The sequence below is a fragment of the Phycodurus eques genome, chromosome 1 (genome assembly GCF_024500275.1).
Source record: "Phycodurus eques isolate BA_2022a chromosome 1, UOR_Pequ_1.1, whole genome shotgun sequence".
Classification (NCBI taxonomy): Eukaryota; Metazoa; Chordata; class Actinopteri; order Syngnathiformes; family Syngnathidae; genus Phycodurus; species Phycodurus eques.
Window position 1 is genome coordinate 12,892,910 of NC_084525.1, and position 15,445 is coordinate 12,908,354.

Consider the following 15,445-nt stretch of genomic DNA (forward strand, 5'->3'; position numbering starts at 1 on the left):
ATGAAATTCTGTAAATTAATGTTGTTTTATTTGGCAGTCCTGGCTACAGTTTGGTGTGTCACATCACAACCAGGTAATGGAATGATTGTTTCCTGATGGGAATAATAAAATGATCAAGGTTTGCTGCTTGTTTGTGGGTCTCAGTGCTTTAACTTATGCACTCAAAAAGTTCCTTTTGGCAGGATCTTTGTGGCTATATCTGCAACATGATCCATCTGCTTTGGATCACCACCTGTTCCTTTCTTTCTCCATGCATTTCTCTTTACATCATAAAGATTGACCAATACTGTAGCTTCTTTTGTCAAAATGAATTTGATTCCAGAAAGTATATTTTTTAAACCCGATTTACATTCTGCAAACATCAACCTCAGTTGTCTTCTGTACCTCTGTCTGGCTATCACTAAGCTATGTCTAGATCTAAATAGATCTATAGAAAATTAGTGGTCCTGAAACATTTAATCCTGAGCTCATTATTCCATTATTTAGAATGAATGAAATGACCAACAAGAGCGAAAACTGTTTGTGTTCATTCAATGCAGATAGTCGCTTCAGTGTCGCATGTCCTGGTGAAAACAACATTCTGGAATGTGGTACGTAATCCATCTTTACTGTCAAAGTCACTTTTGCTTCAAACTGTCCTGTGTTATTCCAACTTTGTATTATGCTCTGTGCATTGTACACACAGCCGAAAATCACTTCATCTTGATTGAAGAAATGGCGTATGGTAAAGCCAGTACTGTCAACTGTGCAGACACAAACAAAGCCACTACAGTCTTTGACGGTGTCTGCATCAATCCGCTCATGAGAGGATGGATCCGGTTTATGTAAGACCACTTTGGATTACTTGTAGATTTTAATTTGTCTCTTTCCAACATAACCACATCATTATGAATATATTTCTCCACCATGTCAGCTGTGATGGTCTGCAGCGCTGCCGTCTGCCAAAGCCAAACAGTCAAATGTTCGTGTGCGACAAAACAGACAACTTTATTCAGATCAAATATAAGTGCCACAAACGACTGCCCGGTGAGCTCTTTATTCAGGCCGCATTGAATGTTGTATTTGTCTAAAAGCTCAAATCTCTTGTCACGTGCTACTTCAACAGCTGTGAAGAAAGTTGTCGCCTGTGAAAAAGAAACAGCACATCTCCAATGCGGTAAGAGTGCAGCTTTGTGGTGATGGTATGCTGGTAGCCAGTTATCATCCTTGCAGCTAATTACTTCCTGAAAATTGCTCTCTATTTTACCCTCAGATCCTTCAAAGGACCTCATGATTATCAGAGCTAAATATGGACGCTTTGATGAACATCTCTGCTCTAAAACCCCTTCAATTATGACTTTCTGCTCGAGCATGTCAGCCCAGATGATTGTTCAAGATGAGTGAGTGTTAGTCTGGTTATCTGCATTTATTACCATGGTAGAGGAACAGAGTACAAGGGTGAGTGTTGACAACCATGAAGGTTTGTGGAGGGGTGACACATGTATCCAGAATCCATTCAGTTTTGGTAAAAAAAAAAAAATAATTGAGTCCTGGGAGTGAACTACCTTCTAGCACAGTGATTTCCAACCTTTATGGAGCCAAGGCACATATTTTACAATTGGAAAATCTCATGGCACACCAACAAACAAAAATGTCACAAAGTAGATACACAGTAATTACTATATGTACTTCCTGCCATCTAACAGAAGAACATTTATTTGTTCTGTCTGTCACTATGCCTCACTGGCATAAATGGAGGAACAAAGATATATTATTTCTTGTAAATGACTAATTTTTTGAGCAGTTAAGTAAAATTTGATAATTTCCTATGGCACACCTGAAGATCGCTCATGGCACACTAATTTGCCACGGCACACTGGTTGGGAATCACTGTTCTAGCAGGAGAGATGTTCAGCTTTTGTTTTTTGTCTGTGGCTTCATAATAAAGTCTATGTTGCCACCCGCTGTTTCTTGTCAGAGCAAACGCTCCTGATCGCAGAAACTGCCTCGTGCCACAATGTAGTGGCATTAACATACATATGCAGCATGCCTTGGCAGAGGTTTGTGTTATACTGAGGTCTACTGTATTTGCTGTGGCGTACTAATCGTTTCTTTGGGCTGACCAACAGGTGTAACGGTATGAATGAGTGCAGCATCACTGCAGACGAATCCCTGGGTGTTCCGCATCACTGTGATGACACTCCCAAGTACCTCATTGTGGACTATGAGTGTCTGTAATTAGTGAGTTGAACACACGCCTGCAAAGAAGCCCTAAACTCAAACCCATTCCATGATTTTTGTCTTTCCCTTCATGTCTTAAAGGACATCGGTGCACGCAGTGGCCAGAAGTGGAGCAGTATCTCAACAGGAGTTTGGCGATTCTCTCCTATTGGAAATCACATGAATCAATAAATACTTGCATCAACATGTATGCCTCGTGTTTTTTTTTCATCTTTCTCTTCTTGTTTTTGTCTGCATGTTTGTGTATGGTTTATGCCAAGACTGATAAAAAAAAAACATATTGGGCCTCATTCTCAAATAAATGCGTAGAAAATAAATGTGTTTTCACTCTGCGCACAAGTTGAGCACATGGGCAAAATTCCCGTCAGATCCATGCCACGTGGATACCGGCCAATTTTCTTCGTACCACTGTGCATATGTTAATGAATCAGAATTCCTTCTAAATTGACAGGTTCGTGCCCAAGACCTGCAATCTGCATAAACCGCGCCCCTAATTACATTTAAAAGGGCATCTGTTGGACACATATCAGCCAATGCGCGGAGGTTTTTCTCACAAGAGGGGCTGATCCCTAACTTTATATTTTAATACTCATTGAAAATCCAAACACATAGATAAATGTTTATCATATTTAACGTGATGTCCATCCCAAATAGCGATTGTATATATTGACGCCCTGAACAGCGAGCCTGAATATGAGTTTGATGTTGTATATACAATATATTGTACTTGACCACATTTCTTAAACCATAAAAAGATAGATTAAGAGTTAAGGAAGAAGCAGGTCGTTCAAGAGAGAGGATGCTGGTGAGAATTAAAGGGAACGTGTGGATATTTGCAAGAAAGCTGCCGGCTCCATTCATTTTTTAACGTACCGAGCGAGGGATCTACCTTGCATACATTCTGGTCACAGGATATGCTTTTCATCAACAGGCACATTATACATTATGAATGTAGTTTACCATTAATGTGAAACAATATTTGATGCTTTACGTACTATTTCTATGGCTTGAGGCGACGCAACGCGTCGGCACGTCTCGCAAACCTGGAAATGTATTTTCAAGCTTCTGTAAATGTTTATTGAATTTAAACTGGGACGTGAAGACGCCGTGCAACGGAGATTATAATTTGGAATCGCGTCAAAACCAGCGGCCGACCGATCGTGAAGGAAACAGTTGCTTAACCACGCACACTGTGCCATAGTTCAGTCGGGTTCGGCGGCGGTGCTCGGTGTGCGCCAGCATTAACCACCATAACCCTAACCTTAACTCATCCTAAACTGCCTTAACCCATAGCCTAGAAAGAAACTTCTTATATATATTTATTTTTATATTTGGGATGGACATCTCATTACATCTGCGTAGCATAACCTTCCCGCAAAGCAGGAGCCAATCATGTTGAAGCCGGGCGGGTCTTGTCGAGAAAGGGCGTGGGATTTCTAAGAATGTCTGTGAGCTGACATGTTTCCTTTCCGGGTGTTTTGTCTTTTGTAAAGGTATTTCAGCTTTTGTTAATGTGTTTTCTACAATGTAAAAGTGTTTTGGTTTTTGTTAATTTGTTTTCTGAAATCTAAAAGTGTTTCACAATTTGTTATATTGTTTTGCACTTCCAGGTCACCATACTTTATCAGTTTGTTGCTTGTTTGTGGGACTTTGTCCTTTTACTTATGCCCTCAAAAAGTCACGAGTTCCTTTTGGCAGGATGTTTGTCGCTATTGTCCATCCGCAATGTGATGTGATCTGCTTTGGATCACCAGCTTTGTCCCTTTCTTTCTTCATGCTTTTCTCTTTCCTTCATAAAGATTGACCAATAGCTTCTTTTGTCTAAATTAATTTGATTCCCGAAAGTGTTTATTTATTTTTGTTTTGTAAATCCTTTTTACATTCTGCAAACATCCACCTCGGTTTTCTTCTGTATATCTATGTCTGACGATCACTAAGCTATGTCTAGAGCTAAATAGATCTATAGAAAATTAGTGGTCCTGAAACATTAAATCCTTAGCTCATTACTCCATTATTTAGAATGAATGAAATGGCCAACAAGAGCAAAAACTGTTTGTGTTCATTCAATGCAAATAGTCGCTTCAGTGTCACATGTCCTGGTGAAAACAACATTCTGGAATGTGGTACGTAATCCACCTTAACAGTCAAAGTCACTTTTGCTTCAAACTGTCCTGTGTTATTCCAACTTTGTATTATGCTCTGTGCATTGTGCGCACACCCGAAGATCATTTCATCTTGATTGAAGAAATGCAGTATGGTAAAGCCAGTACTGTCAACTGTGCAGACACAAACAAAGCCACTACAGTCTTCGACGGTGTCTGCATCAATACGCTCATGAGAGTATGGATCCGGTTTATGTAAGACCACTTTGGATAACTTGTAGATTTTGATTTGTCTCTTTCCAACATAACCACATCATTATGAATATATTTCTCCATCATGTCAGCTGTGATGGTCTGCAACGCTGCCGTCTGCCAAAGCCAAACAGTCAAATGTTCGTGTGCGACAAAACAGACAACTTTGTTCAGATCAAATATAAGTGCTACAAACGACTGCCCGGTGCGCTCTTTATTCAGGCCGCATTGAATGTTATATTTGTCTAAAAGCTCAAATCTCTTGTCACGTGCTACTTCGACAGTTATGAAGAAAGTTGTCGCCTGTGAAAAAGAAACAGCACATCTCAAATGCGGTAAGAGTGCAGCTTTGTGGTGATGGTATGCTGGTAGCCAGTTATCATCCTTGCAGCTAATTATTTCCTGAAAATTAGTCTACGTGCTGCCCTCAGAGCCTTCAAAGTACCCCAGGATTGTCATGGCCAAATATGGACGCTTTGATGAACAACTCTGCTCTGAAACTCCTTCAGTGATGACTTTCTGCTCGAGCATGTCAACCCAGACGATTGTTCAGGATGAGTGAGTGTTAGTTTGGTTATCTGCATTTATTACCATGGTAGAGGAACAGTGGACCAGCTCTACACCCTCGGCAGGGTCCTCGAGGGTGCATGGGAGTTCGCCCAACAAGTCTACATGTGCTTTGTGGACTTGGAGAAGGCATTTGACCGTGTCCATCGGGGAGTCCTGTGGAGGGTGCTTCGGGAGTATGTACACAAACTTTAAGTTTTAAGTATATAAATAGGTTGTTTTCCTGGCACAGACCTGGCTTTAAAGCATACTTAGTCCTCAAATGTTGAATCGGGTCAGGGCTTTGTGAAGTCCATTCCAGAAGCTACATTCTAGCCTGCTATATCATTCCCCAAAAAACAGTTTCAGTATGTGCTTAGGATCATAGGCCCATTTTACAATTGGGATATTATATTACAATATATACCCGCCACACTCCATATTTTGTTTTACTATGGTTTGTGAATTTTGTTGTTTTAAGTTTGAGCTCACTGTTAGATGTCACAAGGAAGGTCGAGGTGAGTAGTAACGTGTTACATTTACTCCGTTACATTTACTCAAGTAACATTTTGTATAAATTGTACTTGTCAGAGTAGTTTAAATGCAACATACATTTTACATTTACTTGAGTATTTATATGAAGAATTTTACTTTTACCCCGTTACAATGATTGACATGCCGCTCACTACTTTTATTTATCTATTATTGCGTGCACAATCTAATTTTAGACTTCATCAATGACTTCGCATAGGGCGTCATTGCGCCAATCCAATGTGGCATAGTCCTAAATTGTGACTGCCCAAACGTGGATATTTCAGCTCACTTCTAACTTGAGAAAACACCTTGCAGTAAGTTACAAATGTTTCTCTCTCTGTCTCTCTCTCTCTGTCTCTCTCTCTCTCTCACACACACACACACACGCACACACACACTATCAATAAGACTAGTCAGCAACCAGCTTCTTCATTCAGTCATTTAAGTGAATAAATAAAATGGTTCTGTAGGGATGCCGGCACGGTGGGGGACTGGTTATCACATCTGCCTCACAGTTCTGGGGACCGGGGTTCAAATCCGGGCCCCGCCTTGGTAGAGTTTGCATGTTCTCCCCGTGCCTGTGTGAGTTTTCTCCGGGCACTCCGGTTTCCTTCCACATCCCAAAAACATGTGTGGTCGGTTGATTGAAGACTCTAAATTGCCCGTAGGAGTGAATGTGTGTGCGAATGGTTGTTTGTTTCTATGTGCCCCGCGATTGGCTGGCGACCGGTTTAAGGTGTACCTCCCGCCCTAAGATAGCTGGGAAAGGCTCCAGCAGCCCGTGACCTGAGTGAGGATAAGATGTAAAGAAAATGGATGGATGGTTCTATAGGGCCCAATGCATATGTTGGTTTTTGGGCAGTTGAAAATTTAAATGGTGGCAGGTGTGTATGGACTCCCATATATTATATTCTTTTTTTCGTATTTTTTTTATTTTGTGTGAGGTTCATGCTCTAATTAAAAAACACAAATCAGTGAAGTTATTCACGAGTTACTCTTGAGTTGTTTTTTTCACTAAGGACTTTATTACTCTCACTCAAGTAAACATTTGGAGGACTACTTTTTACTTTTACTTGAGTCTTATTATTCTAAAGTAACAGTACTCTTACTTGAGTACAATATTTGGCTACTCTTGCCAGCTCGGTTAATACCCCTCAAAGTATCTTCTTCTTTCCTTTCAGCTTGTCCCATGAGGGGGTCGCCACAGCGCGTCATTCTTTTCCATCCACACCTATCTTATTCATGCTTCTCTTTAACACCAACTGCCCTCATTTCATTCTTCAGTACATTTCTCAACCTTCTCTTAGGCTTCCTTTAGCTCTCTTGCCTTGTCCCTTACAGCTCCATCCTTATCAACCTTCTACCAATATAGTCACTAGCTCAACTCTGGACGTGTCCAAACCATCGAAGTCTGCTCGCTGTTACTTAGTCTCCAAAACATCTAACCTTGCCCATTTCCTCTGATGAGCTCATTTGTAATCCTATCCAACCTGGTCACTTGGTCACTAAAGAGAACCTCAACATCTTCATTTCCCCAACCTCCTGCTCTCCTACCTGTTGCCATTGCGTCTAAGCCTCAAACATTTTCCCTTTCATCCTTGCAGAGACTCTTCTGTCACATACCACGGCTGACACCTTCCTCTTCTCATTCCAACCTGTCTGGACCGTTTCTTCACCTCCTTACCACATTCACCATTGTACTGGACTGTTGACCCTACATATTTAAAGTCATACACCCACGCTATCTCTTCTCCCTTTAGCCTCACTCTTTCTTCTCCCCCTCTCCTTCATGCACATATATTCTGTTTTACGTCGGCTAATCTTCATCCCTCTCCTTACCAGTCCATGCCACCACCTCTCTTAAATGCTGCGCCCTACCTTCATTGCAGATCACAATGTCATCTGCGAACATCAGGGTCCATGGGGATTCCAGTCTAACCTCCTCTGTCATCCTATCCAGCATCACTGCAAACAGGAAGGGGCTCAGGATTGATCCCTGATGCAGTCCCACTTCCCCTATAAACTCCTCTGTCACACCCCCAGCACAGTATTTAAATAAATAAAAGTATAAATAAATAAATGTCAATGTAATAATTATTAATAATTATTATTTCAATTCAAATCAGTTATTGTGGATTAAACTGACATAGTCTTCTTGTTTTTAATTCTTATTTTTCTTGCTCCTGAATTCTAAAAAGCAGCAGGTTTGTGGTGGAGCTTTGGGTGGATGCGGTGGCCAACAGGGACTGCAACAGGCCAAAAGTTGCAAACTCAGGAATGATGCAAACAAAACACAAAAATAAAACAAATGAAACACAAAAACGCTGAAAGAGAAAAATACTCCAATCACAGAAACGAAGCAGAAATAAAAACTTACAAACCACAAAAAAAGCCAAAACAAAAACACTGTAAACAGCAAAAACACACAAACCCAAAAACAACTGCAAGACAGAAATGCTGCAAGTTCACGCCACCAAATGGAAGTGGGCCAAGCCACTCGGGGGCGCGATAGACGAGTCCTCTGATAAGACCAGACCCTCTTGAAGGACGTGAGTGGGATTCCCCGAAAAAGGTTGGGGAACTTCTATAATACTTTAAAAGATTAAGCCCAAGTGTTTAAAGGTTGATAAAGAAGATAAAGTAAACCTTTTCACTCTCCTCTTCAAATGTTTGCAAAGAACAAGAGCTCAACTGACCCGTGAGACATTGCTGCCACAATTAAATAATTTAACCTATAAAGATGACTGTCTCAGAGTTGTGCAGGTGAGTAAATGCACTACACTGACCTTTTAAAAAAATCTGCATGTGCTGGCCCTGCAACAAATGAACTGTGATATAGCTGTATTTACTTATTTACTGTATAAATACATTTCCCTTGCCTTGCCTTAAAGAGGTGATCAAAATAGACCCAATAGATTTCACCACCCACCACATATGAGAGAAGTACAATATCATAACCTAACATTTAAACAGGATAATCATACTAAATTTGGGAAATGGTCCCAGTTTAAAAAAAAAGAATGAAATTAAAAAAAAAAAAAAAAGTCTCGCACCTTGCTTTCATAATTGTCATAAGGGGTTGGGGTGGCCACATTAGCATATTTGCACAAATTGCAAAAGTGCATTAACCAACAAGAGACACTTTGTTTTTGCATCCTGTACATATGTCATTGTTCAATAGTAGTGTTTCAAGTTTTTCCTTTATTTGTTTTACGCACCCAACTTTGAACATGTATGCATACAATAATCAGGGGCCTCATGTACAAAGAGTTGCGTGGATTTCCTACTGAAACATGGCGTACGCCCAAATCCAGAAAACGTAAGCACAAAAATATCCAGATGTATGAATCTGTGTGTACACATGAATCCAAGCAAATTTTCTTTATACATCCGAATCAACATAGAATTGAGTGCGCATGTTGGACCACCCCCCCACCCCTGTCCACGCCCATATTTAAATATGCAAATCATATTTAAATTGACCCTGCAGCTGAGATCCCAATGTCTGTACGATCAGAAAAAAAGGAAATAAGCAAGGCAGTGAAGAAAAATAATTGTTCTGAATGTGAAATTGAGACGCCGCTCAATGAAGTGGCGGCGCGCAAGGAAATCCTTTGGCACGCTGTCCTCCGGCGTTAACAACAAGCGAAAGAGGAGTGAATTGGACAGCGTGTGTGTGGCTATCATTGCTGTGGGGTCAGAAAAGCGCACACACGCTGAACTAAAAAAATAATTGGTCAGATATTAAGGTGGATGTGAAGCGGAGGACAGCTGCCCACCGCCAAAGTGTGCCCCGTTCGAGGAGAGAGTCGCTGCAATCATAGGTGGCACTGATCTCTCAGGGGTGGTGGCAGCACATGTGGGTGACTCTGATTACCCCCAAGATAAATACCATGTATTTTTAGAACTCACAGTCGCAACAAATATGTTCATACAGTAACCTACATTTAGCCCTATTAAAGGTTCATGCGTAAATGTTGTATGTATGGTATTTAGTAATCTTTTGAAAAATGTTTCACTCCTGTTTAACTACTCAATTTATTTTTTTAATACACAGGAGAGGACACGCAGTCGCAGCCACGCGCTACATGTTCGGGGGATTAGTCCACAATGCCCGTTGTCTCTGGTGTCACAGACATGGAGGAATCATCCACCGTCTCTGGCATCACTGGTGTCACAGACGCGGAGGATTCGTCCAGTGTTCCTGGCGTCTCCTCCAGCATCCCCAGCGTCTCCGATGCAATCACGCTCCAACAACCGACTGCTGGTGCCCGCCTGACGGGCCGTGTCCTCATCCCTGCTGTGCTGGAGTCACAAAAAGAGATTGTGAGGGCAATAGGCGGCATAAATGATCGTCTTGATCATTTAATAGGTGTCCTCACAAATGTCAGTGATTGATTAAATACACTGATTCACAAGTGAATTCTGAGTCCTTGCCTTTTTTTAAATTCATCCATGCATCCATTTTTTTGTATTGCTTCTCCTCACTAGGGCCGCGGGCGTGCTGGAACCTATCCCAGCTATCTTCGGGCGAGAGGCAGGGTACACCCTGTACTGGTCGCCAGCCAATCGCAGGGCACAGATGTGCTAACCAGTCAGCGACCGTGCCGGCCCTTTTTTACATTGTTGAAATCAAATGTTGTCAGGTATGAATTGTTCATCAGTGCTAATTGTTCATGTGTCTCTGATGTGCAGATTTATTATCACAGTTTCCCAGCATCACCTCTCAATGTTGCCAAAGGACCAACAGCTGTACAAAAGTGTGTATGCCAGCCTTGAAGTTGGGGTGAGGCACCGCACATTTCCACGGTCATTTCACTCTTCATACATCTGAACTTTGCCGTGAAAAAGAACGTATGCCACGTTTTTGTGCGGATGCACCTTTTGTACATGAGGCCCATGGTGTTTTGCTGACAGCGACTACCACACCTTCTTCACCAGACCATGTAAAATTCAGTTGGACTGCACACCAGTCCACTCAGCCATTGTCTCTGGGGATGTCCTTGTTAGGTGTCCGAACTTCACTATCCCTGCCTCCCTGGAGCTCCTCTTATATTATCAGACAAAAAAGCACTCACAGGAAGAAATGCATTATTGAATAATGGCTCTTCAAACAATCACAATCCAGGCTCTGTAGAAGCTCAAGTAAACTTCAAAAGCTGCCAAGCATCAAAGACAGACCAGTCACAAGGTGACCGTCCATCTAGATTGTGGGCAGAGGACAACAGGAACAAATGTTTGTCATAAGCCAGCCCTACGGCCTTCCGAAGCAGAAGACGAATAACTGCCGACCAGCAGAGAGCGTCTTTGTATAAGAGCCTCTGTGCTGCCTGTAAACGAAAAGCAGCCATCCTGAAGGCAATGTCTATAAGGCCCTGCCCCCCCCCCCCCTTCCCTCACAAGGTGATACAGGACCGACGCTCTCCTCCAGTGATGACCAGACCAGAAGAAGTCCACCAGCAGCTTCTGCAGCTGTTTAATCAGGCCTGGTGGGGGCCACAGAAGAGAGGCAATGTAAGCAATACTGAACTTTTTCCATAATTAGGATGTTAATCAATGTAGTTTACGTTTCTGTATGTTCCAATATAGTAACATCCCGGTCAGTTCTATTGAAAACATGCCACGGTTAGAAGGTCTTCTTTTTGGTAAGTAAATGCTAACTCCTTCTTCTTCCCCATGCTAAACGAGTCTCCATTTACTTGACACATCAACGTTACAAAATCAATCATTGAGTCAACTACACTGTCTAATTTTTTTGTATTTTCCAGCAGTCTGGATGCCCTGCCCCTTCCCACATTTCAGACAGTCATGGTATTTTGGGTCAAGGAAACTTACAAGTGTATGTGGACATATGGTTATGTGTGTTGGTTATCCAAATTACACCACACACTATAAGAGCAGGAAGATCACACATGGCATTTTCTTCCCTACTTCATGTGTATTGTCTTTTATGCTTTAAAAGATGTTAAAAATCGGTATGATTGTACCCCACTTGAACGAGCATCTGGCTTGCTGAGTCAGCTGAGTAGTCACAATATTTGAGCAGAAAGGCGTCAAGGCAAAACAGGAGGCACTTCCAGTGGGAAAATGTGTGTTATGGGAGACAACACCTACCGGCGTGATGACTTCAAAAATAAATTCTGCTGCATTGTGATGCACACATGTATAGGTTCTTGCATGTATGTTAACACAGTAATTTCTCATGGTCAAAGCACATGCCAGAAAATCACACTTGTAAAAGAAGTGCAGACACACTTTCCTGATATTATGTGAAATCCAAACAGATCACACAACATTCCGAGCGTCAAGGTCGTACTTTCTTGTGAGGAGCTGAATTGTTACATACGCACATGAACCGACAGCGGTGCAGAGGGGTGAATTGTGTTGTAGCAATGCTGTCCTGTGTTGTGCTTCTCTTGGGCCCTTGGTGGATCAATTTCTTGATACATACCTACCGGGCAGAGCAGCTTTCAAGAGAGGTTTTGTTGTGGTTCCAACACCGCATTCTAGATGGTTTGGAGCTGCAGGGACCACCCACCACATGTCCCACAGGGGCCCAATGAAGAGAGAATGACACCAATCCCTCGATGAGTCCCCGGAACCAGTCAGAGAGTGTGGGCAGATCACCAAAGCCAACTGAGCCAGGAAACACCTGAGATCATTCTCTTCCCCAGATCTGGTGAGAAACGTGGACTTCACATTGATTAATCCCTTCACAACCAATACACAAAGCTTGCATTTGCAATGCCTTTTACATTGCCTTTTGGGGCAGTAACAGCAATCATTATTTTTTTAAATATGAGTTCCTACCATATCATTACAGTAATATGTTACTTTTTTTTTTTTAAGAAATACACAGCTCAGTTTTGAGGATATACAGTGAATCCAATATTTTTATTACTATTATTGTGTTGTTGTTTTTTTACGCTGTTGTTTTTTTTCAATTCATGGAAATAAAATATCAAACATTACTATTGTGAATCTGTGTCGGGTGCAAAGGCACAACTTTGAGTTCTACGATAACCAAAGCGTTTATAAATTCCCTTAAATCGTTCCTTTAAAAACATGATCTTGAGCTGGGATCTATGGTAAAGGCATCTATTAGCGGGTAGTTAAAGGGTTAAATGTGTTGGGTGTTTAATATAAACTAAATAAGTGCCTTGTTTGAATCTTGAAGACTCATCCGGCGGCAGATCTGACTCGCCTGAACAGAACAGCTTCACATATTACTTCCAGCCATCTGCAGACTACCAGCTGCTGACGTCGGCCCACTTCTGGTTCTATGCTTGCAGAGGAATCACAGCCAACTCCTCAGCCGGACTCTTTATCCTCACATTAGACGGGCAGCTTCTCCAGGTGGCAGATGCTCTGTCAAAGAGCAGCCCAGATGGAAGGACAACCTACATCCTGGACCAGGACCTGTTGGCCCCGTTGCTTGGAGGGCCTTTCCTGCTTAGAGTGCACTGTTTTAACTGTCAGTGTCACAATGAGGAGCCAGATAAGATTCCTTTTCTTCACCTGCACGCTCAACCAGGGCCGGCACGCTTATCGAGGAGCGTACCAGACCCCATCTCATGGTCCGCCTCGGCCGTTAATCTCCTCCAACGACCCTCACAGGAGAAGATACAGCACAATGACTGCGGCCGAGCTGAAATCCAGATCAGTTTCCAGGAGCTGGGCTGGGATTATTGGATCATCCACCCTAAAGTGCTGACCTTCTACTACTGCCATGGCAACTGCTCAGCCTCAAAGCAAACAAATACCATTCTTGGGATCACGCAGTGTTGCGCCCCTGTCCCTGGAAACATGAGGTCACTGCACATCACCGCCACATCTGATGGCGGCTACTCCTTTAAGCATGAGATGTTGCCCAATATCATTCCAGAAGAATGTACCTGTATCTAAAAGTGCAAGTTTAAAGGGGGAACTCACCTACATATCACACAAAACATGTACTATCGCTAGCGTGGTGGATTTGCAACCATTTCACTTTTACTCTCTACTCTCTATGGCAGGGGTGTCAAGCTAATTTTTTTCACAGGCCTCATTGTAGGTATGTTTTTTTTTCTCACAGGGAAACTGTGAAACTCTATAAATTTATAATTGCCTCTTCGTATTACTACATAGACATAAATATTGATTATTGATTGATTGATTGAAATCAGACTGTTCAACTATTGCTTAATTTATTTTAAAAGAGTGGTTTACTTATGCAATGCAATTCCACTTGACGTAAAAACACATCCAACAACACGGAAACTGATTTATCCTGTAGCCAGTGAATGCAGCACCTCTGTGGACTAGGGTAATGAACCCGGGGTTAGCAGCAGTTTTACCGTGCTCACTGTACACACAGTTATGAATGCCGTGATTATTTTATGTTACGTTAATTTTATTATTATGTTGTCAATGTATAGCTCCTAAATGGTCGAGCTTTTCTTTGTTAAAAGTTGACTGTATTTTTCATTATTCATTTACTCGAGAAGTTGGCTAACCTACACTTTCTTTTTACTTCCGACTTAGTGTTTCTTGCTAAAATAACTTTAACTTTTAATATTGCCAGCATTTTTTGTTACCAATCCCCTTTTTGAAATAAACTGAATAGCTGGACCAGTTTTTACTGGCTTCTGATTTCAAAAGTAGTTATCCATCATTTTTCTGTGTATACAGTATGTAATAATATCAATCATATATCATACATTCATATGGGTTCACAGTCATAATGGCCCAGTGAGTGAAACCACAACTACAATGTGGTCCGTGACAAAAATTTGTTTGACACCCCTGCAATAGTCATTGACAACCAGAGTGGGCTAACGCTTAACTCTAACTCCAGTTTTTTCATTTTGCAGGACAGTGATTTTGAAGTTTTATGGCTGCTGACCAATTGATGCCACTAAGGTTTTTAGTGCTATAGTGGTTTAATTTGAAATATCCATCAAATCTATCACCATTGCATGGAAGATGATAAAGAATATTCTCTTAAACTAACACCTGCACAGGCATCCATGCTAAAACAGGGAGTGAAAGTCAAAATTTGATGGAGACCAGTATTTATCAGAAAGCGATGCCTTTTCTCTATTCATTTCCTCAATTAACTAAAAGATGACACAAATTGAGTTAGCCCACTTTAGTTCTTAGTGGCCCAATTTGTTGCACAATGATTCTACAGATTTTAAGATGAAGTAGAGAAACACGATTTGCTTTAGCGGGCAGCACGGTGAACGACTGGTTAATACATCTGCCTCACAGTTCTGAGGACTGGGGTTCAAATCCCGGCCCCGCCTGTGTGGAGTTTGCATGCGTGGGTTTTCTCCGGGCACTCCGGTTTACTCCCACATCCCAAAAACATGTGTGGTAGGTTGATTGAAGACTCTAAATTGCTCGTAGGTGTGAATGTGAGTGCGAATGGTTGTTTGTTTATATGTGCCCTGCGATTGCCTGGCGACCGGTTCAGGGTGCATTACACAGTATGCTGTGACTGAGCAAGATTGTATGACTTGCTCAACCCAACTTCCACGTTGGGTAACGTGTTCATTTTCAAGAAAAAATCAAATCAGATCTAAAATTTGCCTTGGCGCTTGTTGTGGCACTCAAACGGCAAAGGAGAGAGAAGAAAAACAGAGAGAGGGGGGGGGGGGGGGGGCGTTTAACTTAATTCTTGACACTACTACTCTCGTGATTATTGAACGCCGATAACCATAAGTAATTACTGTTACGATAATAGTGAATAAAATATATACTCATGGCTTGCTTTAAATTTTTTTAGAGAAACCTTGCTTCAAAGACAA

General features: G+C 41.7%; 2 protein-coding genes across 2 annotated transcripts; both read left to right on the top strand.

Annotated features, from left to right (window-relative positions):
• Nucleotides 1–775: 775 nt before the first annotated feature.
• On the top strand, nt 776–2,350 carry LOC133404552 (latrophilin-like protein 1). The gene is made up of 6 exons (XM_061680583.1): nt 776–824; nt 914–1,026; nt 1,106–1,156; nt 1,253–1,379; nt 2,109–2,220; nt 2,302–2,350. Exons 1-5 carry the CDS (start codon nt 802–804, stop codon nt 2,215–2,217), a joined length of 423 nt encoding a protein of 140 aa, XP_061536567.1. The 5' UTR covers nt 776–801; the 3' UTR covers nt 2,218–2,220; nt 2,302–2,350.
• A 9,691-nt stretch (nt 2,351–12,041) lies between these two features.
• On the top strand, nt 12,042–13,610 carry inha (inhibin subunit alpha). The gene is given in 3 exon segments (XM_061680711.1): nt 12,042–12,231; nt 12,233–12,333; nt 12,832–13,610. Coding segments are annotated over 3 exon segments (1,014 nt in total). The 5' UTR covers nt 12,042–12,046; the 3' UTR covers nt 13,560–13,610.
• Nucleotides 13,611–15,445: the final 1,835 nt, after the last annotated feature.